This window comes from Priapulus caudatus, unplaced genomic scaffold (genome assembly GCF_000485595.1).
Source record: "Priapulus caudatus unplaced genomic scaffold, Priapulus_caudatus-5.0.1 Scaffold29, whole genome shotgun sequence".
Lineage (NCBI taxonomy): Eukaryota > Metazoa > Priapulida > Priapulimorpha > Priapulimorphida > Priapulidae > Priapulus > Priapulus caudatus.
In genome coordinates this window covers 756,187-783,103 of record NW_014577090.1, presented here as the reverse complement: position 1 = coordinate 783,103, position 26,917 = coordinate 756,187, and the positions used below count along the sequence as shown (strand labels likewise).

General features: G+C 43.2%; 3 protein-coding genes across 4 annotated transcripts in view; 1 reads left to right on the top strand and 2 right to left on the bottom strand.

Annotated features, from left to right (window-relative positions):
• Positions 1–251: 251 nt before the first annotated feature.
• On the bottom strand, positions 252–14,679 carry LOC106815846 (ubinuclein-1-like). 2 transcript variants are annotated; one of them, XM_014820373.1, is made up of 18 exons: positions 14,402–14,679; positions 11,537–11,635; positions 10,661–10,780; positions 10,318–10,461; positions 9,688–9,765; positions 9,469–9,548; positions 9,054–9,271; positions 8,112–8,284; positions 7,624–7,691; positions 7,026–7,195; positions 6,661–6,733; positions 5,517–5,624; positions 5,054–5,197; positions 4,825–4,875; positions 2,370–4,499; positions 1,961–2,102; positions 1,576–1,723; positions 252–1,170 (listed from the first exon to the last, which is right to left on the bottom strand). In XM_014820373.1, exons 1-18 carry the CDS (start codon positions 14,564–14,566, stop codon positions 1,094–1,096), a joined length of 4,188 nt encoding a protein of 1,395 aa, XP_014675859.1. In that variant the 5' UTR covers positions 14,567–14,679; the 3' UTR covers positions 252–1,093. The 2 variants fall into 2 exon arrangements, with proteins under 2 accessions (XP_014675859.1, XP_014675864.1); XM_014820378.1 differs by having other exon boundaries at positions 1,961–2,099.
• Positions 14,680–15,802: 1,123 nt separating this feature from the next.
• Positions 15,803–24,308, bottom strand: LOC106815880 (GDP-Man:Man(3)GlcNAc(2)-PP-Dol alpha-1,2-mannosyltransferase-like). The gene is made up of 6 exons (XM_014820407.1): positions 24,235–24,308; positions 20,634–20,770; positions 19,773–19,884; positions 18,977–19,152; positions 16,939–17,694; positions 15,803–16,420 (listed from the first exon to the last, which is right to left on the bottom strand). Exons 2-6 carry the CDS (start codon positions 20,752–20,754, stop codon positions 16,116–16,118), a joined length of 1,470 nt encoding a protein of 489 aa, XP_014675893.1. The 5' UTR covers positions 20,755–20,770; positions 24,235–24,308; the 3' UTR covers positions 15,803–16,115.
• A 266-nt stretch (positions 24,309–24,574) lies between these two features.
• The window catches only part of LOC106815582 (copper-transporting ATPase 1-like), a 46,176-nt gene continuing 43,833 nt past the window's right edge, over positions 24,575–26,917 (top strand). Inside the window, 1 exon segment of the mRNA XM_014820060.1 lies at positions 24,575–24,821. The gene's annotated coding sequence lies outside the window, so the exon portion shown is untranslated.

Below are 26,917 nucleotides of genomic sequence, written 5' to 3'. Positions count from 1 at the left end.
TAGTAATAACGTATCGAGTCAGCGCTACACAGCGGCGACCGGAAGCAACATACAGTCCACAAAACGAGAGACAGTTGCAGTAAACACTGATCTCGAGTCGGGTTTCGGTGGAAATACCAGATTTCCACCGCTCATTATCTCAGCGTAGAGGCATCGTAGGGACAGGCGGTTTGTTTTATATTAACAAGGTAGGACAGCTGATCAATAATACTGCAAAGAATCGTCAAAATAAAACGGGGAAAGTTGATTAATTCGACTAATACTGCAACATGGTTTCAGCATTTCACCATTGTACGCTCTCCTTCTTAATACGCTCTTGATGCTACCATAACCACTCCATGATGACAGCATGAACACAGAAACGATCATAGCAACATTAGCTACCCATGACAAGGTATATAAAGACCCAACATGCTTGCTGTCGTTTCACTGCCGGCACACATGCACCCAACAACTTACTGGAATATACGCTACGATGTACAGCAAGATTACAGGTAAATCGCAGCAGATGTATTTTCATACACACCTGCTCGTTCACCCCTACACATTTACAACCAGCATTACAGTACGTCCTACACACACTACACACAGAAGAATGGCGTTGAAATCTGAGCATCGGTGGACATGAGGCTAGCTGACAGTAGCAGATGACTGCAGCAGCTCTGGTAGGATAGTTGTAACTGATTTATTGTGGTTGTTGCCACGCAGTCTCGCTTATAACCGGGAGGCGACAAATTCCTTCCTGCAGTTATAATCTCTAGAGAGTTCTGTGGCATGCTCCACGCTCAGCTTCCACTAGCAGTGGAGCCACCTTGTGGTGGCTTCATAGCAGTTACTGGCAGCTCTCCTTTATGAAGAACTCAATACAGATTTCACAGAGAATCACCCTTTGTGGCGCCACTCGGCTATATCTGGAAGCGGTGCCCCCTAGTGGTGCATTGCTACCCGGGTGGGTCTCGATCGGAGGGCTGCTACCACGAGCTCCTGTGCAAAGGGTTGAACAATCACTCTCGTCTTGGCAGCTGTTGCAGTTCCTTATGGCTTGTGCCTGGAGAAGAGATGTCTTTTCTTTGTTTAACCCAAGCTCTAGATGTTATTTGCTGCTGAAGCCGGGGCGAGTGAACAGTGGTGAGGTGGATCCGGCCTGGCTAGACGATGGGGTGCTAGAACCTATGAACATAATACGTAACACAATCACACTCACGTTTGCTGATATAGCAATGCGATAAAGACACAAAGGCTTGAAATCATCCTGCAAGGAGAAACCTCCAATCGAGAAGGAAGAAGAATTAGACCAGGACAACAACAAATATAAAGCCCTGCAATTAACAAAAGCGTCTGTGTAGCAGCACGTTACACCACACGAGTCACAACAACGTAATGTAATTGTATGGGAAGCTAGAGCATGCTTGCATACATACATGCGTACGGCTGATGTACTCAGGTATATATACGTCTTTGGCCGCATGTTACGTGACATCACGTTACATCTGCACAGAGAAGCATCGTTTCAAACTGTACATGGATGGCTGGACACATTGAAGAGTTGATCCTTTACCACGACTAATGTATTACCCTGAGAAGATTGTGCCGATTTGAACACAGAGGGTGCTGCTTGTGAGTATGTTGTCTGCGACGTTGACGGGATATTGAGGCTAGGGTAGGAAGTACCGGTGCTGCCATCTCTTGCCGCACCCAGATACAATGCATTGTTCAATGACACCTGTAAGAACATCGGTATAGTTTATCATAGGAAGAATAATTCGATGTGCGGCTAGAGAACCTTAACGGTTAACCTTATCGTGAAATAAAGCAACAGAGAATTAGATTGACTACTCCGCTGTGATCGAGGACGAACAGAGTTGAGATGACAGCACATTGGGCTGCTGCCTAGGAATCGTCAGGTGTTGTTATAGGTGCTGTTGCACTACGAGAGAGTGTGGTTTGCCGCGTGTGGTACCTGTGACAGCAGCTGAGCTTGCGTGAGCTGCGCAGCACTGAACGCATCCATTGCAGAGTAAGTAGTGAAATCTGGCATCATGACCGGTGGGAACGGGCGGAACAGACTCGACTGTGCTCGGCTAGCAGAGTCGTGCATGCTGCTGTAGGCAGAAACAAATGATCACAGTATGTTACATGGAACAAAATTTCAATCAAAGAAATGCAAATGTATTGCAGTAATTGAAAAAAATGCAATACAGACTGTGGCGCACCACTGAGCACCTCCATGTTGACATGCCCAAACAGAATATCACATTAGAAATTACCCATAAACATAGCATAGCAAACAGGAAAATTTCCCTCGCTCAAATGCGACGACTACGTATAGTGAGAATTGCATCCTGCATGCGCACGTTGGCGAAGCATACCTGTAAATGCTCTGTGAGATGTAGGCTGACGGGGAGCTGTGTGGTGTAGAGATGTGGTGCGACACAGGGCTACTGCCTGCTGCGGAAGACTTCTTCCGCTCCGACGAACGCGCCGTGGATGGTGACTCCCTCTCTGACTTTGTGCTGTGCGGGGACGTCTTGTGAGGGGAGGAGCTTAAAGGGAAGCTTCCGTGCGGAGATTTCTGCTGGTCCGCGCGCGCAGGAGACTTGTGTCGCTCCCTCTCCAGCTTCCCACTCTGCGTCACGTTCTGCTCTCCTCTGCTGCTGCTGCCAGAGGCATGCTGGGATAACCGCCCCTCTCCCCGCACTCCGGCTGCGTGTGCCCCCGGCCGCTCGCCGGCACGGGATGCCTGCAGTGATGCTGCTGCCCCTGTGTGGCTGCTGCTGGCATGCTGGGCTGATCTCCCCTCCACACGGCTCACTCCACCATGCTGCGTAGACCTTCCCTCGCCACGAACGCTTACCGGCTGTGCTGACCTTCCCTCGACCTTGGACACCTGGGAGGACCTTCCCTCCCCCCTGGACGCTTGCTGCGACTTCCCGTCGACCTTTGACCCCGGCATTGACCGGACCTCCCCGCGGGACGCCTGCTGCAGCCTGTGCTCAGCCAGAGCTTGCAGCAGCAGCCTCTGCTCCTCCTCCGCATCGACGACAGTGGGAGGCTGAGGAGACGGTTGCCGTGCGGGATGGTTAGGGGAGGGTGCGGACGCTGCAGACTGCAGCAGAGATGACTTCTCACCACTCAGTGATCGATGCGCCGACTGCCACGGCTGCGACGATGCCGCCGCCTTGCTACCGCCTCTCAGCAGCGAACTCATCGCTTGGGTCGCAAGTTGGCGTGGGGGACTAACGGTGCTGCTGCTTGCTGGCCCCTGTGGGCTGACAATGCTTCCACCTGGTGGCCGCTGTGGAATAAGAGTGCTGCCGCCTGGTGGCCGCTGTGGACTGAGGGAGCTGCCACCTGGTGGCCGCTGTGGGCTGACGGTGTTGCCACTTGATGGCCGCTGCGGACTGACAGTGCTGCCGCCTGGTGGCCTTTGCGGGCTGACATGGATGCTTCGACCCGTATACACGTCCTCGACCTCACCGGGCTCGCGCTCCGTCGCCGCGCTGCCATGCTGCTGTAGACTCGCCAGCAGCGACTGCGTACGCGAGAACAGGTTGAGAGTGTCGGTGAGGTGAGCTTCGTCGCTCGTTGACACGTCCTTGGCCTGCTTGCTGCTGCTGCTGCTGACTGTGGTGGCGGAGGCCTGCCTCCAGGAGACAAGCTCAGGCACCAAGGGGACCATACCCGTGCCGGTCGATTGGTTATTCGCGTCCACCTCGCCCGCTGTTTTCCTCCAAGACGCAACACTCACTGACGTCGCCTCTGCCTTCGGCTGCGCCTCGCCGACAACAGAGTCGGTCTGTTGCCGTGACGACGACGGCGGCGGGCTGGCTTTCTTGGCGGCCGGTTCGCTTGCGTCAGCGTTGCGCGGCGGTGACATCCACAAAGGTTTGTCCGGCTTACTTCCCAGCGCCTGCTCGGTGACCGACGCGACGAGATCCCCAACCGACACCAGCCTAGTCGCGGCAGCAACCGTCGTCGCCGCCGCCGCCGCTGACGTGGCGACGCCAGGCTGGGAGGAAGTTGTCGCTGCGGCGACGCTCGCGGACGGATGCTGCGGCGAGGGCAGACGCTCGAACAGCCCCGACGACGCGCTGAGGATGTCCGACACAAACGCGTCGTCGGGCAGAGAGGTGAGGGCGTACGGCGTTATCATCAGGTCAAGGTCGTCGCCAGAGGGCGCACCCATCTCCTGCTCTTCGTCCGCGCATCCGGCGTTGTCGTCGCGCTGCTTCGCCGGCTTGTGAGATTCTGGCCGCTTGTGGGACTTCGTGGCCGCACCGTCGCCTGTAGAGGGCGCTCCAACATGCGCTGGCGGCGCCGCCGTGCTGGGGCTATCCGTTGCAGTTTGCACTCTGGCGGTAATGGCTGTACTGTGGGTAGTGGTCGTCAGCGGTTCGGTGAATGCTGGCTGGGTAGCGGTGAGTGGTGGGGTGTCGATGGGGGGAGAGGAAGCAGCCAACGGACTCACCACCTTTCTCGAAAGCGTCGCCTGCTTTGGGCTATCAACCAATTATAATTATTAGTCACAATATTGTTGCTATGGTCACTACACAAGCTAAACCATTATTTAAATTTGCAGAATGTGAAACACTAAATAAAAGTATATAAAATAAATAATAAATAATAATACTATTATTAAATAGGGATATCAAAATTAAAAGTAATACTGAAATTGTTACATATAGGTAAATTAACATTTGATAACATGTTACATAATCCCAAATTTATAACAGGATAAAATGCAATATCTAAGAAACTAATAATAGCACAATAAGATCAGAGGACTGATGACTGATGAAGGTTCTGACCACTTCATATACTTACAAGCTCATAGTGACATCAGAATGTGCACCACGCGACTCTCTGAACAAAATCCTGGAAAAATATTATGAAAAAAATGTATACAGGATAACAGCACATTGTCACGCTCACTTGCTTTACATGCACACATCGGTCATGACAATGTAAGTGTATAATCATGTGTGCGAGTCAGAAATCAGAAGACTAAGGCGAGACAGCCAATGAGGTGGGTGTGGATGCGGTGAGCAGCTACCTGACATTCATCCAGCGAACAGGCCACATCGGTTTCAGCGAGGTTTCCAAGAACTGTTTCACGTAATCCTCAGATGTGTAAGAGCGAATCTTCGCCGTGTCGTAAATGCGCAATCGCAGCACCACCACTTCGTTCAGCAGCGACCTGTGTCAACGATGACGCAATCAACAGACGTGTTGCACCCTACCATTAGCAATGCTCATTGTATTTAACGGCACCTTTTATAATTAACAACACCCGTTATCATGAACGTCGTCCATTACCATTAAAAACACCTGTTATCGTATATCGTGTACACCTATCTTATCCAAACTCGTCTTGTTATATTCGACACATGTGTTGAGACACTTGTGAAACTTGTTTAAACAATTTTTAATTACATTCAAATCTACTCTGCCTAAAACATCCACAGTTTGAGAGAGACAGAGAGAGAAAAAATCGCTGAGAGCCATATAAGGTATACCTGATTCTGTCTGTCCATTTAAAGACACGGCGAGGCATGCGCTTTGCTTTCTCCTCACTCTTCATGCTGTTGTCATCATCTGCGGATTCTGTAATATTCTCACCGTCCCTGCAAAGCCGCAAACCACAAGTTAATAAAAGCATGACATCCCAGCACAGCCGCGACCCAAAAACTAATCATGAACATAAATGGTAAGGAAAATCTGATATAATGAAGTGAGAGTACTGAAGTATGAACATGTAAGTACAGGGGTCGAAATTAGATTTTTATTATGGTATCCATTCGGGATACCAGGTATTGAAATCTGGTATCCCCCCCAACGATCTGGTATCCCATTTTTTGGATAATAATTTCAACAATGTTGGTATCCAAAATCTTGAAATATGCAATAATAGCATTTGAAAATTATTAATATGTAATGTAAATATTATATAAAAACATGAAAACAGATTCACAGATATGCACAGACAAGTACACTGCATACGTATTGTCTAGACGCATTGTCTGGTTCGCTTTATACAAATGTATACACATCACATTTATGATCAACAACGGCCACGTTTACGCTTGCGCTTGCAAATATGCTATGCCTGCTGTATAACGCTAGTGTGGCATAGTAAGGCACGAAGGGTCGTTGTCGTATCAGGTACTACATATATGTACCCGAGGTAGTTTTAGGTTGTTTAGTATTATGTTTACATTTTTATATGAGGTACGTTTAGGGTTAGGGTTAGGGTTAGGGTACACTTCTGTAGTACAAGTCTGGTACACTTTGTGTATACATATATGTACCTCGGGTACATATATGTAGTACCTGATACGACAACGACCCCTTCAGCATAGTAAGGGTGCCTGAGCCCGCTCAGATCGCGTGCACTCGCTCTACGCGCACTCGCTCAGATGCGCTGCCATATAAAGTTGATAACTCAACAAGCACTATCCCGATTTTGACGATTTTTCACGACAGCATTGAAATCTTGTATCCAACACAAGAATCTACTATCCCGCAGATATCGGGATACCGCTAATTTCGACCCATGAAGTAGCGAACGGTCTGGCCACACATACATGGTTCTTGTTGTGTATCTTTCATGGTAATAAAACAATATTTAAAAAAGTGTTATGGTATTTAAGATTTGCCTACTTTGCAGTGGTTCCTACAGCTTCACATAGCTTCTTGTATTCTGCTACTTGTGCAGTCATGGCTGCTGCTATTGCTGCAATGCACAACCCGGCCATGTTATCAACTGATCGACGATAACTTGTATAGCTTGGATACTAGTAGCAAATGCGCATAACATTTAATCACGATAACGATAATGATATTTAATCACAATAACTGCTAATATTTCTGCCTGCCTTTAAGAAATTCCCAACCTTAATATTAAAATTTACCACAAGTGTAAATGGCCACCTCGACCAAAACCTCTCTTCTACACGCATTCTACCACTATCCGTGCCCCCCCCCCAACTAGCCCTGCGACCACTTGTCAACAATCCAGGCTTTACCTTGCTTTAGCTTTAGTATGGGAGCCTTCATAGCATCCTCCAACTCATCCAGCAACAGCTTCTTTGCTCGTTTCAATAGGGTTTCCTTGCCACAGGGAAGATGTGCGGCTAGGTGAGTGTAGATTAGGGAACGCTTACCGACTAGCTGCTGCTTACTCAGCCTCTCTATCCTGCAGAGGAGAAGGCGACCAGGTGTCAGTGTTGTTAAAAATAATTACCATAAAGACTACCACTCTGTAACAGCAGCAGCAGCAACAGCAACACCAGTGCTATCAGTATCACCGCTGCTATAATGAAGAGCATCAGATATGTTCCATCATCTTCAGTATCATCATCATAATCATCATCATCATCATAATCAACATCATAATCATCATCATCATTATCATCATCATCATAATCAACATCATAATCATCATCTTTATCACCATCAGCATCACCACCACTACTATTACCATCACTCTTCATCGTCAGCATTACCATAACCAGTAATATAATTTGCTAATACAAAATAAATCTAGATAGATATCAAGGAATATCATCCAGTTATTGAGCTGCTAATTTATGTAATGCAGTTATAGTAATTATTTTTACTTACTCCAACAGCATGTTGTTTACTTCTGGCATGAAAAACTTGCGTTTTCCTTCTTCTGATACCTTCGCAGCCTGCAGAGAATAACACACATCGATAAATTGACAAGTTTACACGAAACTTATGATATGCAACTAGATAAAACACTGAGGACTGGACATTATTTCATATTGCTTCTTCATGTAAACTTGTGTACCAAAACTCGTTTTCTATAGTATAAAACAATAATGGCATGTGAAAAATTGTACGGAGTAAAACAAACAGTTTGTTTGAAATAGCGGACAGCTAGAATCAACATGCACGCCCATCTAGTGCAGTTATGGTTAATCGTTTCAACTTTGAAATGTCGTGACCATCAAACATGTTTACAACTATTATCTTCATCGAGTTCAGCGAAACTGCCAGGAGGAACCATGCATCACTTGATTAATGGGACACATCCCTTTATACAGTGCAGCTATGGCAGTTTGACCTCTGACCCAATGCCAACACACCTGTTTGATCATGTTGATGTAGTCGACCAGTTGTTTAGGAAGTTCGTCCGGTAACTTAGGTGAAGCGCCACCACCTCCATCTGCCGGCTTGTGTGGAGCGCCTCCTACGTTTGGCGAGTGAGAACCGCTGCCGCCGGTGTCACGATCAACGTCGTCCACCATTGAACCGTGCCCTTTGACGAGCGAGAAAGATTATTCATCGTAAAGAACTACGAGACAACATCTGCCATGTCAACTAATGCCTGCACACAGACCTTATCACAACTCCATCGTCAGGATGGTAGCAATAAATCCATGCAGACGGGCGTCATTTCACATGATTGTAATACATATTATGTAGTTAGCTTAGCCAGAGTCAAGAGTAGAATCATACAGCTGATGTGGTAGTTATACGGTAACAAAACATGGTAACCACACTGGTGTAAGCCACATCTGGTAGGAGAGGAACTGAACGGCCAACTTATACCCGTACAGGTAAATTTGTTCATAAATCAATTTTTGCAGTGTATACATTATCCCAGGCTAAATACACGCTAGTCCAGGCTAAGTTAGCCCCCTCAATGTTTGAGTATTTTGTGTCTGTACACTGCGATTTAGTGCACGTCTAACCCAGACCTGATCCAGACTAATTTGATGTAGGATCAAAGTTTGCAGTCTGTACGTGGTACTAGACTCGATATTACTGCCTACTTTCACTTTAAGTGAGGCCATATATAATCTGTTTAGACGTTCAAACAGCTGCCCATTTCGCTGGGTTTCTTTGTAAGACTCAAGACTAATGACTTAAAACTAATGACTGCAACACTACAGGCTCACATACAAAGACTAAAGACTAAATTACTCATACCTATGAATACAAAGATTACATATCTAAATTCAATGAATAATGACTAAAGACCAAGGACTCTTGCATCAGGCACCGCACGCAACCTGAATAATTACCGAGCTGTTCCTGACTATCGCTGTCCTGCGCCACCACCGCTGTCTCCCCACTGACTGTCTGTACGGACGCCATGACAACGCTGTTAATGGCGTCTGCTATCTGATCCTGCTGATGCTGGTTCATCTTGCTCTGCGACGTTGCATTCGCCTGATGGATGGCCTTTTGTTTTAGCAGGTCAGCCACTGTCTTTCGCTTCATCGTGGAACCGATGAAGGCACTAAACGAAATTCGTCAAAACTCTGCATTAGAATGCACATCATACCAAGTTTTCAGTGCCATACGATGATGACGAGAAGTACAGCTGCTCACAGGCTAGTGAATCTACGAGATAGATTCAATGACAACGACAAGTATATTCATTATTGAGACAAATTTACTCTGAGAATCATCGATGCTAGCAATTTGTAAATACACCTTTTAGATTTTTTGGTAGATTTGTATACATTGTCTCCGTCTTTCCTCCGCACACTATCAATTCCATTGGTCATCTTCTTCTAAAGCCGAATAAAAACAAAGAAATACTATCTCAAAAAAAAAGTTAACACTCAAAATTAGCAACGCCGCTGTTGTTGATCTCCCATATAACAATGATAGCCGTAAGAGACACATCACACAAACATTATATACCGGTACCTTGAACTTTCTCTTTGGCATGGTGCCAGAGTCAGTGGACGGAGGTTCGTCATCATCCGAGCTGCGTAACACTCGACTCTGCAGGTCCAGAGAATAATGAGACATTATTACACTATCAGGATAACCGTAAGTACCCTCACATTCACAAATAATCACCGTATCAAATGAGCCTATCTGCTAGCATGGCTGACAGGCAACTCTATGCAAACATGTTTGCGATTAGAAGTTCTAAAAGGAAATCCTGGGTAACACAGTGCATCAAAGTCTACAATTTGACCTGCCAACAGATCTAAGAAGCCAGAAGGATGAATATCCAAGGCAGAGTTAGGAAGAATATTATTCTAGGGGACATGAATATTTCGTTTAGACGAATGAGTCAACTTCCTATAAAGCCAAACACCGTCATTAAAACAAGCCGTAAATTGACATTGATCAAACGTTAACATTAAAACAGCTAGAAGTGGTAACGTAGACAGAGGCAGCATCATTGACTCTCCAGCAAACACCATTCATCCATGCAACAGAGAGCACACAAACAGGTGGATACTGCAAAACCGAATTCGACTCCTCTGAACTACTAATGGCGACACACGATGCTGTTACCCTGTCAGTTACAGAAGAAATTGCTACCTTCACCATCTTCCTCTTCTTCATCAGTTTGAAGTCAGATGTATCATTGTCCGAGTCAGATATGTCCCGGAATTCCAGCTCGCCAGAGTTGATGTAGAAGCCTCCGTACTGAGTTGTCATCGTAGATGGCACGAGCTCATCGTACTGTAACCATGGCGACCGCAAAGTTAACACCTTGAAAAAACGCTAATGACCGGGCGTTTGGCACGGGGGCAATGCGTAGTGCAATGATTACACCACTGCTTCCCCATAACTTAGGCTATCTACAAGGAGTGTGATGTTCTTTCCCCACTACGCCATCTCTGTACGTGTGACGGGGCGTGGCGTTCATATATATACTCACTGCTTCGTCATTGTCGATAAATGGATCAGTGTCGTCGTATCCCATCCCAAGGTCAAGGTCATCTTCCCAGCGTCCATGTTTTCTCGTTTTCCCACGCTTCCCTGAAGCCGTGTGCTGGCCCTGCAACGGATGCAAAAACACCCACATCATGACCTGGAAACAACCTCACACGGACTGGGTCACGACCTCATGTCAACCGGGTCATGACCTCACCAAGGCAGGGGTTTCCACAGTAACATCACCGGCATACATGCTGACAGTAAGCAACAGAACCCAGTACACCTGTAATCAAGAGTGAAACATCTACAATCATGTAGAGTATTCACCCCTGTTGTAAACACACATCAGCAAGACTGCCGCAAATGACGACACGGTGAGAGGACATCTACACAAAGTTTTTCTACAACCAGTTTGTCAATACATACCGTTAGTATAAGGCATGAATAATGAAGAATTCAAATGAACACTGAAATATTGATGACCTTCACTATTCTAATGATGACCTTCACTATTCTAATGATGAAAAATTACAAGCTTGCCGTGTGTATGGATCTATGCACACATAAGCCATAACATGGCATGTTACATCATCACTGAATAAGACTGTTCGTGTAATCATCTCAATTATAAATGATCAACAGTTTCCAAGTAAGGGTTTCATTTATTTATTGTTAATATCTAAAGCAGAATGATTTATAAATGATAAATGAAAGTTAATTTAACCGAATAACATATGTGGAAACTTAGTGCAGAATTACGGTTGCATCATTGATACTAACACATGCTCATCAGTCATTTTTTCTCCCCGCCAGTAACTCAATTCAAAATTGAAACTGGTTCCTGATTAGAACTAAATAGAGAGAGAGCGCTACTCACATATTTCTTCTCAAACATGCGCGCGGTAGCGGCGAGCTTGTCCTCTGCTGCTGCATCCTGTGCCGCAAACGCCTCCTCCTCACCATTCTCCACTGGCCCCTGAAACACGAGGTGGTGAGAAATCAGTCAAAACAGGAGCGAGCATTGCATCAAATGCTTGTAAAATAGTGATCAACTGCCAGGATAATAGGCATGAATGGAATGCTATTTACATGCTTAGCCTATAGGCTAGAAGTATATATATTAAAATGACATTCAAGGTACCGTTTATAAGATGCATAAAATCATAATAATTATGTAAAATTCGTAGCGCGATTATAATAATTTCTTTGTTAAATTAGGCCTTTTACGTAGATGACATGTGACTAATATTAATAACCGATATATCAGGAGTAGATAATAGGGAATTCCCTATTATCTTCTCCTGATATATATATATATGCAGGGGGCATGAATAAGTATATGACTGAACTCAACTACACTATAGTAGCCCTATAATTTTAAAATGACTTGTGGCTATAATGTACAATACATGTGTCACTGTAAATGAACTCGTTTCACTTGCTAGAATAATTATACACACATGATTCTGATTGCATGAACATGAAACTATAAATATACGCTGTGGCTATATGCCCGGCAGCTGGGCACGGTCTTCGTTTTCCTAAATGCCCGGCAGTTCCTAACCCTTGTTTACTTGAGATAACGCTGAAAATTAAAAACTGCCGGGCATTTAGGAAATCGAAGACCGTGCCCGGCAGCCGTCAGATATATGTCGGCTGCCGGGCATATAGCCACTCTGAAAAATATATAATATTGTGGCTTCTAAGTTCTATACTGTACATGAAAATACACTAAAAATGCAGCTTATACATAAAAACAAAAAATCCATGTAAAGTAAATTATATTGCTAACGTATAAAATTGTACATTTTACAACACATCATGACTGATTAGTAATTTAAATTATGTCTGAGTAATCAACATGAAACTTGTTGTGCTACGTTTGTTTATATCTCATCATACTCTGATATAACTGAATCCGTAGTGATTAGATATTGTAACAACTAACAATCAACCCTACAAGAGATATACAAAGTTTTAGAAATTGCCCCTCACAAAAACCTACCACCCCTACCCGCATAAAATGGTACATTCCAACCCACCCACTAATCACCACCACTGCACCCGAGTTAATGCGTGGGGGTGGGTGCATCTTACACACCTACGAACAGCTGGTGCGCCTGCCTGCGCAGCCCTCCATGCACTGGGCAGCATATAATACGTGACACCCCCATGCCCCTAATATATTGGGCCAACCCACACGAATACTGGACACACAAAGAAACCTCGGGTAATTTGCCGTAATCAAGCGTCCAGCAAAGATGATCGGGCGACCTTCGCTGAGGAGACTATCGCTGTCGTGTCAAACATACACATCTTAGGATCAATACAAACTTTATTCTCTGATACACGGGCATACGCACATCACCACCACCCCATTCATTAAACTAGCACATGCCAAGTGTATACCCCTTATGGGCACCTCGCAAAATGGCAGCGACCCTCTGGTCCCGACCGTGTCCGTGACCGTGACCACGTCGCTAAGTGACCCATTGTGGCCAGGCGGACATGGTTTGACTAGATGCATTCAAACCTTTTCTAAACTGTCAAATCTAAAAAAATTCATGAACTCGATCGTACCCAAAATCATATCATTGTTCCTACAGATCGATGCATTATTCAAATGGGAAATAATTACACATTAGTATAATAAATATACAGAATTGCCATTTTTATGAATCTACAACACACACGTGTCTGTGGTTATCATGCGTTACTATTTCCCACATAACTGCATGCACATTGCGCAAACAGCATGTAACAGGATTTTAAACTATTTTTACAATGTTAACTTTTTTTTAAATTTCATGATTATAAAATGTTTCTAAATTATCCGAAACCTTGATGCATCAAACGAATAACTGGCAAACACTCTTAGACACTTCAGCACATTTCCTGACTCCATACTATTCGTGTACGATGCGGAATCTATGACATAGGACGTAGGGATTAAAAAATAACAGTCGGTAGCCACGCTAGCAGCCTAACGTACAGTACACGTACAATTAGCACCATTCCCCCCTTATCTACATCGAGAATCCATCATGCATTCTTTACACATTTTACCGAAATGGATGCCAAACAGTGAATGGAAACGCCTGTCAAAGTCACGTCTGCAACGTCTGTCACCGCACACAACTGCAAAACGTGACTACAGCATGCATGTCATTGGCCTCAGCTTGTATCTTGCCACCACATGATGGCAGACTGTCTGACTCTCCCCCCGGTTTATGCATTTCACAAGATGTCTGCTCTGTAAATATCTGGTCGTGTATCTAAATACCCATGGTTATATAGGGAAAGTCGCTGCCATACACGGGCAAAACCTGACACATTATTTTACGAAGCTACTTATGCTGCGGGTATGGCTATACTCGTTTATCCAGCGAGACAAATTTTAGACCCCACGCCAAGAGGTGAGCAAAGCCGATTTCCCGTTCAGAGGGGTTCGTGTCTGTACATCAATATGGGAGGAAAATATGGCGTCACCTCCATCTACCGAGTCTTTGTTGCATGACAGATTTATAAAAAAAACGTGACACTGCCACGGCAATTCCACGTTTTCGCGGTGCGTTCGCGGTAGCAAAACCAAACACGACGGGACGATTGAATGAACTTATCGTCACTCAGCGAAGCATGCATGAACGTGCACAAGAAAAATAACCTACTTCATGTTAGAATACCGGCACGGAATGCTGTACCGTACATACAGTGAAGGAGTAGCCATATTTTCTCCTCTTACCATAGCCTTTCTAACGAGATCGGTGTAGCTGATTTCGGGACAGCTTTCCAGCGTCGACTCGCCGATGGTCAAATTGAATCGTAGCGTTGGGCGCACTTTTTTCTCCTTTTTACGCGAAGGAGATTGTGGTACGGTCTGCAAATCGATTCTCCGTGGTGGCTCCATGGTCTACGAGACTAACAGACACTCATCACACGCAATAGTAGATGGTAATCGCACATTTATGACAGATATTGCACATTCACAAGTTCTTGTTTACCCGCCATTGCATTCTTATTGTGCGCAAGCGCATTGGGCGAACATTTCTAAGGAGTCTGCAAAATGACGCGCTTCATTTGCAAAAGATCGGAAATCACAACGAATAATAAATAAATACGTGTAATACTATGTTCAAGCTCATTATAGCTATGCTTTATTTTTGAGATTCTTTCAAGATACGACTATTTCAACCATATCACAACATAATATTGCTTTAATTCAATTCTAGCCAGATTTTCTCTATGAGCCGAACTCAACCACCGTAGATTATGCGCGTTATTCAAGCACGTTCTACAAAATGTTCTACACTGTTCATAAATGTTTAGTAGCTGCTAGACTAATAATAATTGTCTGGTAGTTGCTGAATGTCTAGTAGATATGGTGTAACAAATTTTACTTGGTGGCTTAATTAATCTTTTTTATGAACATCATACGAATATAGAATTAAAGCAGCAATGAAAGCAGTGCTGCCAACCCTCGGACTTCCAACATCTGGAGATTTTTTTTCACTTGAGCCTGAGGCTGAGAGACTTCATAAAAAAGCAAAAAAACATATAAAATTAAAAACACTAACCATCCTATATACAGGATATCCATCGATAGGGTATTGAAAGGGTTAAAAAAACAATGTGTATATGTGTAAAACGGGAATGTCCGTGCACGGAATGAACATTGAATTTGAACGAGTTGACGAAATGTTTATAATAAAAAATGTTTTTAGGACAATGAGAGAATCGCTTACGTATTCTATGAGGAAAAGACTGACATTATTCAGTTGAGGTGGTTCTGATAAATTCGTGAGAAGACTGGTGAAAATCTAGAGATTCTCGGCTCTAATTTGGTGACCTGGAGATGAAGCCCAAAATCTAGAGGGTTGGCAACTATGTGAAGGCCAAACAGAGCATTACCATTAGCCATTCTGCGATAAATTTATTATAATGAGACTTTGCAAGGGATTCCCAACTAGTGAACAGATGACGTTTATGGTGGGATGTAAGATCAAGAAATTGAAGAAGTAGGTATATATACAATGCATGCGAACTCAGTTGAAAGTGAGTAAAATGAATAATTCTGTACAAGAAAGGGTCAATATTGTATATTATGAAATATATGTTACAAAAAACCCCCAAAACAAGAAAACAGTTATTTCTAGTACTTTTGTTTTATTATATTAAACAAAAGAAATAATGAAATGTGCATGTTATTACAGTTAATTCACCACATGCATGCATGCATGAATGAATGCAACTTATGAATGAATAAGGCATGCATGAAAGGAAATGTTGTTTTCTGTAGGAACAAAACAATTACAATATATCTTTTGCATCCTTATGTGGAAATGTGGAAAATCAGCATACACATTACACTTCAGTACATTGATAAACTTTGTAAAACATAACATCCTAATTCTGTATGCATTCACGATTTAAAGTACAATTGAGAGCTGAGCTATATATCACTGGTCATGAGCATGCAATCGTCCGTGGACTCCTTCAACTATTGGAACCATAATTCCCATAAAGTCGACCTCAAACACGTCCTCAGAGAATCGCATAGAGGACCTGCGTGCATTTTCCCGCACTGCAAATCTCTCCCCTGGGCTGAGAGCGAAGATTGTCTTCATGGCATCCGCAAATGAGGCTTCGGAGTCAGCAAGGAATCCCGTGCGTTTCCCATCATGCTCCACTACAATATCTAGTTTGGGACCGCCAGAGTCATGTGCTAGTACGATGGTGCCTGCCGCCATGTACTCTACCACCCCTAGAAATCACCAAAACGGGGAATGACAATTTGACAGACAAAAATCAACTGCAAACCTTTGTTGTTATAGTTAAAACTTGTGAGGCCCTGACCAAGATTTCTGTCTATAAACTTGGTTTATTAAGGCATCCACACTCAGAATTTACTTACATTTTTGTCCGGTTGCAATAACCAACATGTACATATCACTTTGCATGCAGGATTTGACAAGTAACTTTCATGTTTAATGTCAATAGAAGAAGAGGAATATCTAGTTATATAGCAAGCATGATGGGCGCAGATCTATCTAGGGAGTCGGGGGGAATGCTTGTCACAATGTTTAAAAACTGAATATTGATAGTTATTTGTTGGTTCCGTTCGATATTAGCAATCGGAATAATTTTGTATTTCATGCTAAAAAATCTCGAATGAAAATTCATTGGAGAATTTTTGTAGTAATGTCCAACAAATATCCTTAGCAATAAAAGAACGTTTCTAAGCATGCTGCAGAGGTGAGCATGCACCCCAGCCATACCTACCAATACCAAAGTGTTCGTTCCACATAGTGTGCAGGCCGATGGTGGCACTGCCTAGCTCACGCTTCAGCTCTACATATGGGATGTTTATTTTGAAGTCGACGAGGTCATCGACGCGATGCTCCGTGCACAGCTGTCTCAGCTGCTCCACCCGCGCCTCATCCTCAGCATTTCTACAGCTTCCCACCAGCACCAGGCGGTACCGATCCTGCTCCTGTTTCCCAACACCGCCGACGAACCTCGCAAAGCTTCGAATCTGCAGCGGATGATCCTTTTCAGGACGAAACTGCGCGACTGATATAATCGTGCGCGGTGCATCGTCGTCATCGGCCACCAGGGGACGCTCGCTGAACTCAGCGGTGCTGCATGGCGGAAACACGACGTGCATGCGGTCCTTGACGCCCCACAGCTGACGGATGTGGCCACCAGTCCAGCTGGAGTTACACATCACACAATCGCTCTGTCGCCCTACGACGCCATACAGCCACGCAAACACGTGATAATAGGCGAGCTTCGCGTGGCTGAGAGCGCCACTGTCGGTGATGAAGCTTGCGTTGTTGTGAGCGGGGCGGCGGTCAGCGACACGTGCTAGCATGTCAGTGCTGATTGTTGGGTAGTGGACGTAGCACGCGACCCTGCTGCCACCGAGGTACCGGAACATGGGCAGGGTGAAGGCGTAACCCATCGTGTCAATGTAGATATCAGGCGTTAGCTTCGTCATGGCTTCCCATGCCAGCCACATCGAGCCAACACTCTGACCTGCAGCAGAGACAATGAGTATGCTGGTGATGAGCTGATATTTTAAACTAAGGATGTTCATGCATATGCTCTGACCTACAGTAGACTGTTCACGTTCTCTGACCGTTCTCCTGTAGCATCTCAATTACCAAGAGCTAACCTGTAACTAGCATATTATTATGGAATGTGCATTCAGCATACCCTACAAAACTGGTGATGCAACTACTATTGCACTGTGATACCACTGATACTGTAGCAATGTGATATTACTGGTACTGCAGCAATGTGATATTACTGGTACTGCATATGATCAGAAGTAGATAATAGGGAAGGAGTGTGACCTCAATAAACAAGGGAAATTCGTCATTTACTAGCCTTAGAATACCTACGATTTACTACGCGTAACTCAACCAACTTGAGCTCAAATCACAGTACATTCGCCTAGCATCATGCGAAATCGTTTCCTCGTATACACCCGCAATCCGGAGATACAGACTAAAACGTACGACACGATTCTTCATTCTGTTGCCAGCAAACCGAATGTATAACCCGCCTAACTTGAAACAAAAGGCAGCTACTAACGACTCTTGCACACTCTTGTGCCCTCGGCGATGCGGTGTGGCTCGCTGGGAGATTGGACATCGACGCAACACTCGGCGAGCTAATCTTTGACCTATTTACAGCTGGTATGCCCCCCACGCACGCACGCCCACCGCAATCAGCATCAGCTCCAGCTCCAATCTCCCAGCAAGCCACACCGCATCGCCGAGGGCACAAGAGTGCGCAAGAGTTGTTAGTAGCTGCCTTTTGTTTCAAGTTAGGCGGGTTATACATTCGGTTTGCTGGCAACAGAATGGAGAATCGCGTCGTACGTTTTAGTCTGTATCTCCGGATTGCGGGTGTATACAAGGAAACGATTTCGCACGATGCTAGGCGAATGTACTGTATACGATTTGAGGTCAAGTTGGTTGAGTTACGCATAGTAAATCGTAGGTATTCTAAGGATAGTAAATAACGAATTTCCCTTGTTTATTGAAGTCACACTCCTTCCATATTATCTACTTCTGATATGATATTACCAATACTGTAGCAATATGATATTACCAATACTGTAGAATGGTAGTGTGTTGTCTCAACTACCAAGAAGTCATTGCATTATTATTATGGGACGTACATGCACACAAACTCTAGGATAAACACACGTGTACATAAGTTAAATATATTACAGAAAAGTTGAAAGAATTATTGACCTTTGTTACAGTTAGACGTACATGTGTCTTTATATAGCACCATGCAATATTACCTAGAAGTGTGAAACGGGGCCATTTGGAAGCCTCTACCCAGGGTCTTCTGGTTAGGAACACAAATTCCACGGTGCACGGCAAAGTGATGCCAAAGCAGTCTTTTGCCTTCTGTACTATGCTCGTCGCAGTTGCACCAGTGTCACCCGTATACACGACACAGTGCACATGCTTATACCTGCAAACACATTACAGTTCAGATTTTATATCTGCAACTAATCACAGGCGATTACACTCTACCATTTACAATTATTAATCACAGGATGAATTTGCTGATTAGTAATGACACATGATGATCACTCTAACAAAAATTTGGCATAGCAGGTTGTAATTGTAAATTCGTATGCCTCCATTACTTGATGATTTGCAATGACACATGGTAACTCACACATGAGCACTCTAATAAAGAATTTGGCACATGGTACTATTGGTAGGAAGATCCTTAAAATAATTTGTGAATTCATATACCTTCGCTATTCTTAGCAACTCGTCATTTGAATGTACTAATTTTATTATGAAACTGAATATGTGGTTTGATTATTAAATACATGGAAGACTTCCCCATGCTATGCCTGATTTCAATTACTTGCAAACACATATTCAATACTACTTTCAGTATATTAAGTTTCAGTTTGAACAAACCAGGATTGTATAAAGAAATTTTGCAGTCACCTGATTTTAAGTCGAAATCAGATTTTTTTTTACAATGTATATATATGCCTAGTTTTTTCAATGTTAAATTGATGTGAAAATATATACTAATAATCTGATGTTGGGAGAACGGACTGCTATGCATACCTGAGCTGTAGAGCTCTAATGGCACACCAGAGAACTCTTTCCCCTCCTCCACCTGCATTACAGTAGGGATGGAAAAAGCCCACCACTACAGCCTTCCCTTCCCTACTGTTATCTGAAATATCATGCAATATATGACAGAAAATTACAGCAGTTTTAAAAACATTGAATGTATCGATCGAGATAACTATAACAAATCTGTGGTTACCATATAAAATAGATTTAGATTCATTTATATTTAAATGCAGGGGCGGATCCAGGGCTGAAGCTAGACAGTATTTTTCCAGATTTTAAGGGCTCACCACCCCACAGTGGGTGCCGTTAGGCGCGGAAGCACATGGCGGGGGGTCTGGGGGGCCTCCCCCAAGAAATGTCAAAATTTCAAGGGTCCCTGGGCACAAAAATTAGCACCATTTGAGCACACATTTAGTCAAGCAGCAATAGCTAAAAACCATAATTATGGAATTTTATTTCTGCTTTGTTTTGCCTGCGCTTTGCATACCAGCAATTAATGCAGAATGATTGAAGCACTTCCCTTCTTTTTCAGATATCAAAGCTAGTTTTGTTACCATGTAAAATTTTGATTTCCTTTAAAGTCCTGTCAATGAATCAAAAGAAAAAGAAAACAAATAAAGAATATTGCCAAATTCCATCAAATTGTTTTCTGTATTTTTTAGCGCAAAATTTCGGAGGGCACTTTGAAATCTAGACCGTATTTTCCAATACGGCAAATACGGTCTGAATCCGCCCCTGAAATGATAGAAGGCAAAAGCATCTATGAAAACTTTGATTTATCGGAAGTGATACAGTTCTCTCCATAAAAAAGTCCATGTATAATCTATGTCTATTTTGTCAAACACTCACTGTCATGAATTCCATGCAGTTTGGCCCGTCCAATAAACCATAAATATATCCTAAGAATGAGCACAACACATATAGGGAGCAGAAAGAATAGTCCTGTCACAGCACCTAGCAAGTACAGCATCTTCGCAGCATTTGTCCTGCAACAAAATATACCCGTGACTATATAATTTCATGTATAATCTACACATAACTAGAGATATGTTCCCATACAGCTAAACTTTAGGACAGTTTTTTACGTTGGAATTTTCAAGTTTTGATAGTATAATCTTGATTGAATAAGTCACTATGTAGATCTCGCTATATCTAGTTCTACTGCGAATGGTGGTACAATAGTATGATTTTACTTGTTATTCCAATTTGACTCGGATTTATTTCATTCTGTATACAGGTAATAAGACAAAAAATTAGTTATACAGTAAAATTCGCATAAGTCGTCACCGTCTAACTCGTAAATTCGCATAAGTCGTCATGGAAGTCAAAGTCCTGATTTTCTCTCGTATTAAATCCATTGGAATAGCCCCTCCTAAGTCGTCATTATGTACAAGTTGACGCCCTCAGACAGGTCCCATGTAATACAAATAACAGTAATTTCCCATCTGTAAGTCGTCATCAGAAATGCCAATGGAGCGCGCGCGCACTGTACGCTCAAGGGGCTGTCGCAGCTCGCATTTTTCAGCTCGCACATCCCCCAGATTCCCCAGTGTATGCAGCCCAATGCAGGGTGCGAAGTTAACGCGAGCCCGGAGTCAAATGCTCCATGATTTACTGCCGGACTCCTTGATTTGACATAATAATGCAGGAGTCCACGTGACTCCCTGAAAATTCTGCTATGCTAACTAGTTCGCTCCAGAGCACAGCATTGCGGAATTACCGTATTTTTTCAGCAAGTGTTCCATGAAAATTTGGCAGGCGTGCACCGCAAATGTCCTGCAATGTCCAAACGTGTAATCAACAGCGGGTGTTACAGATAGCCAGCGTGTGCCGCGTTTGCTGCTATTACGTACGCTGAACGTGCATTATGGCCACCAGTGGTGTCGATCGATGTACAGACCCAATTGTTTCATGTCTGCTATGTATGTGCCCAAGAGCAGATAATACACAAGAGTGCGGCACGAGTTCGGCATTTTTAACCGATTTTTCTCATCAAAATTTGCCACCAATAAAGAAGGAAGTGTATACGTTCCTCAGCTTATTATGACCACTAATCACTCACCTTCATGGCACTGATATTTGTTAACATATATTTGCTAGCGTATTGCTGTAAATCGTAATCTTGCACGACCTGAATTCGATAAATTTACCGAAAAAATGGCGACTTGTTGCGAGGTATTTAGACAGAATTAGAAGCTATCGCTGCGCCAATATTTAGCAACGGACAGTTTCCAAATCATGCGTGCCCCGATAGGGTTGAGAGAATCTAAATTTCGAATTTTGATCTCGTGAGGAACCGCAGCCAAGCGCACGGCAATGTGTACGTGTGGTGATCGTGTTTGTGGCCACCTAACAACGGTTGCTATGCCTCCCCCCATACACACAACGTCTCGTAACACATACCAGACACAGCTACTTAGTACTTATTAAAAAAAAACATTTTAGTTTTGAACGTGATTTTATTCTTAGCACTGTCTTACATAAGTAATAATAATAATAGCAATATAATATTATATTTTATACAATATAATATTTTATTCTTAGCACTATCTTACATAAGTAATAATAATAATAGCAATATAATAATATTATATTTTATACAATATAATATTTTATTCTTAGCACTATCTTACATAAGTAATAATAATAATAGCAATATTCTCTGTAGTAGTTTGCAGTAAGTATCACATTACGCGCGCGCAGGTAATCAAGTACGTTAAACCCCTATCGGGGCACGCATGATTTGGAAACCGTCCGTTGCTAAATATTGGCGCAGCGATAGCTTCTAATATTGTCTAAACACGTCCAACAAGTCGCCATTTTTTCGGTAAATTTATCGAATTCAGCTCGTGCAAGAATACGATTTACAGAGCAATACGCTAGCAAATATAGTTAACAAATATCAGTTCATGAAGGTGAGTGATTAGTGGTCATAATAAGCCTGAGGAACGTATACACTTCCTTCTTTATTGGTGGCAAATTTTGATGAGAAAAATCGGTTACAAATGCGGGAATCGGGTGCCGCACTCTTGTGTATTATCTGCTCTTGATGTGCCGCAAACCTACGCCGTGTGTGGAGTATGTTTATGACTGCGTAGGGGTGACGGGCGCCTGGGAGGGGAGCCCTACTTATAACTTATAAGTGGACAAAATGACGACTTACGCGTATGTCGTCATTTTCGTAAGTTGGCACAAATATGCTGGTCCCAAAAGTGTCAACTTATGTGAGTTTTACTGTAATACTAATAGTAAATAAACGTGGTGTCCATCCAAATTATGTTTAGTTAATAATTAGTATGTTGTTTACATCAAATTTTGCATACAATTTTTGGTGTACACAATAGTCAAGAACATTACAAGCACAAACTAAAATTCAAAAAATCGTATAACTGATACAAGCTGAAATTTAGGCCCCCCTCTGCTGCAAAGCTAGCTCTAATAGCTGCGGCAACCGTACGCGGGCTATATTAGTTACTAGAGCTACTGCAAAGCAGGAAGGACAGCTAGCACTACTACTAGTAGTACTAGTACAGTATTAGTACTAGTAGTAGTGCTCATAAGGTCTATGTCCCCCAGGCCCCAGGGTACTGCCGGAACTAGCTCTAATACTATAGCCCGCGTTCATTAACTTCCGCAGGGCTATAGAACATTTTCAGCTTGATTTCGTAACTGCAACCTCTCACCACCTGTCCACACAAAAAATGGATCGCAAAACGCAAAATCATCGAGCTGTTTAACACTTATTTATCTACATGGACATCTCACCTATCTTTTTGAACACTTTACACAACTTTACACCATGTATTTATCCTTTTATTCTACAAAGTAAGCACTACTGGCATTTCATTTTGAAACGAAGTGGCGAGCGCCTGCGTGACGTCACCAGTATTGGCCATAGCTGCCATGTGTTTTGCGTACATATGCGGTAACGTCACACGTGCGCACACCACTTAGTTTCGAAATGAAATGCCAGTAGTGCTTACTTTGTGGAATAAAAGGATAAATACATGGTGTAAAGTTGTGTAAAGTGTTCAAAAAGATAGGTGAAATGTCCATGTTGATAAATAAGTGGTAAAGTGTTAAAAAGCCCGATAATTTTGCGTTTTGCGATCCATTTTTCGTGGGGACAGGTGGTAACAGGTTGCAGTTACGAAATCTAGCTGAAAATGTTCTATAGCCCTGCGGCAGTTAATGAACGCGGGCTATAGTACTAGAGCTATGCCGGAACGTACCCTGGTAACTATCTGATGATAATGTGATATGGTTAGGCGTTAGGGTTAGGGAGTAGGCGTTGCCGTAGGCGACTCGGACTCCCTAGACTCGTTAGTGGAGTAGGTAAGGGTTAATGGAGTAGTGGAGTAGGGTAGGAGGTAGGGTAGTACTAGTCACACGCACTTGAAGCGTTTCAATAAAATATAATGGAATGCTAAATAAATACGAAATCTACTACCAAAGTCAATGACACGTTGGGCGAATGTTGACATCGGCTTTCGCGTGTACACAAAATCAAGCTTGGCCAATCACGAGCGGGTACACATTATTTTTATCGCCATCTATCCGTGGACAATATCATCATCGCATTTTGCAGTCTTTTATAATCTAATCGTTTTAGCTGTTTAAGAAACAATATATCTTATGTTTGATTACTTATTTGGCTCAAGAATAGAGAGCATTGTAAATTGTATTATTTTAAGTGACAAAGGCAAGTATATTAAAAAAATATTGTTGGTGCGCAGAATTCAGCAAAATCGTCGGCGTCGGACTTCCCACATACACAGAGATGGCGCCACGGCACTGTTGTTGATTTCTTTGGATCTTTGCTGCAGGTTCCTGTGTTTGTGTTACATTATTGTATCTAGTTGTCTGCTAGTACTGTAGTAGTAAACTTACTGCAAGTTTTTAAACTTGTGAGTTGTGTACAGCTGAAGCAATCTGATCTACGCAATGATAAAACCATAAATGATAAAACTTAAAAGGTAAAACAGCTGTAGACCTACAACAAGTGAGTGTAAAGAGTACTGCAGTACAGGTACCGAGGTAGGTCATACACTCTACAGTCTACATAGCTCCAGTACAGCACTTGACTTGGTGATTAGATTTGAATTGCAACTCAACTATAAGTATAAGGATAAATAATGAATTTACCCCAACAGGCGACACAGGACTGGCAGGAGTAGGGTTTACGGTATTGTCTTTTCTCTTGTGTTGGGTTACTGATACTGTTTTACTGTTGAGTGTTGTTAGTGTGTGACAGTGTGTCATGTTTGCCATATTGCGTCAGTGTGTGTCATTCTCAAGGCCATACGATATCACATACATCATTGATATCATAGGCTTTGACCACAGGAATCAGGCCATAAATAATCACATTTTATTTAGGAAGTGACTATTCGCACTTATAAGTGTGGCCAGTGCTGAATTTTTTCCTTGGCCACACTTATTTTGATTACGTGCAGATAATGCTGAATTTTTCCCTTGGCCACACTTATAAGTGTGGCCAGTGCTGAATTTTTCCCTTGGCCACACTTATTTTGATTACGTGCGGATAATGCTGAATTTTTCCCTTGTCCACAGTTATTTTGATCATGCAATGCGCATGCGTTGCGTATGTCGTTATACACCATAGATTAATTTTTGTACTATGACACGCGTACATATAAGAAAGCCGAGTCGGTTTATAGTTAGTGTTAGGGTTAGTGTTAGGGTTAGGGTTAGGGTAGACCGAATAATTCTGTCCCATATAATCTTTTTATATTTTGGTGAGGGTTATTGGTGTATTATTTTCCCCTTGGCCATACTTATTTTGATTACGTGCGGATAATGCTGAATTTTCACCCATGAAAACGATTTCACCATGTTCACGATTTGGCGGGAACTGGTCACAATCATGGCGGACGGAGGTGGAGCTGGAGTGGGACTCGCCGTAGGGCAAAAATAAATGTGGGTAATGGAGCTATGTGCATCTTGCCCACACTTATAAGTGCCACTCGCCGTGCCAGTTGATTCCATTCCGGTATTTAGAAAGTACCACTTAAAATAAGTTTGGGCAAGGGAATTTTTTTAGCTTTGGACGCACTTAAAATAAGTGTGGGCAATGGAGCTATGTGCATCTTGGACACACTTATAAGTGCGGCTATAGCGAAATTCGATCAATTTTTGTGTTTGGACACACTTAAATAAGTGCCAATAACATCGGCCTTTTATTTATTACCAAACTCTTAATTTGTGTACTACGTATTACTGTACAATTCCACGTACATGCCGTTCAAATGCTCATCTCCGTGAAATTGTGTGGTGCAGAGGAGAATTTGTGCTACATTCACACAATACACTGGCACACTGCTGCCAATAATAGCCCATTTCACTCCGATACGATGTACATCGGAACATGCTGATCTATCCCCGAATGAGAAGTCACATTAGCCAATCAAAAACTGGTAGGAACGTGCAATTTCAATATGGCGGCGCCCATGAATAAATTTATCTAAATTCAAAACTAGAGGATTTTAAGTGATACTATGTACCCATTCTTTTGTTAGCTCATCTGACATAGTCAGATGCAGCTTGTAGAATCGCATGATCGTCCGTCTATCCGTCCGTGCGAGCGTCCGTCCGTCCGTCAACAGTTGGGCACAAATCTTAACCGCTCGACGTACGGTCACGATATTCGGGACGTGAGGGGTAATCCGAAAACGAGTTGGGATGTCGAAGCTGGAAGTCAAAGGTCAAAGGTCAAGAGGTGTAAAAGAAGGGGGAACATTCACTCCTTAACTTAAGGTATAGGGAGGAAATGCAGAATTGTGGCACAAATCGAAACGGCTCGACCTAGGCTTGTGATAGTCGGTGTATAGCATCATGGTAGGAAAAGCCATCACTGTGCCGAAATTGGAGGTCACAGGTTAAAGGTCAATGGGCACAGGGCAGATTTTAGACATTTTCTGAGGACATGGTCTGACGGAGCAATTGAAAAACTTTTTTGTTTCAGCGGTGACCTAGCATTTTTATGGCTTTATTGAAAGGACCATGAAATGTACCTTCTGCTGACATGCGAAGAGTAAGTGTCGGATAATCTTTTGACCCTCAAGAGGAGGGTTAAACATGGATTTGTTTACTGTCTGTTAGAAAGAATTTGA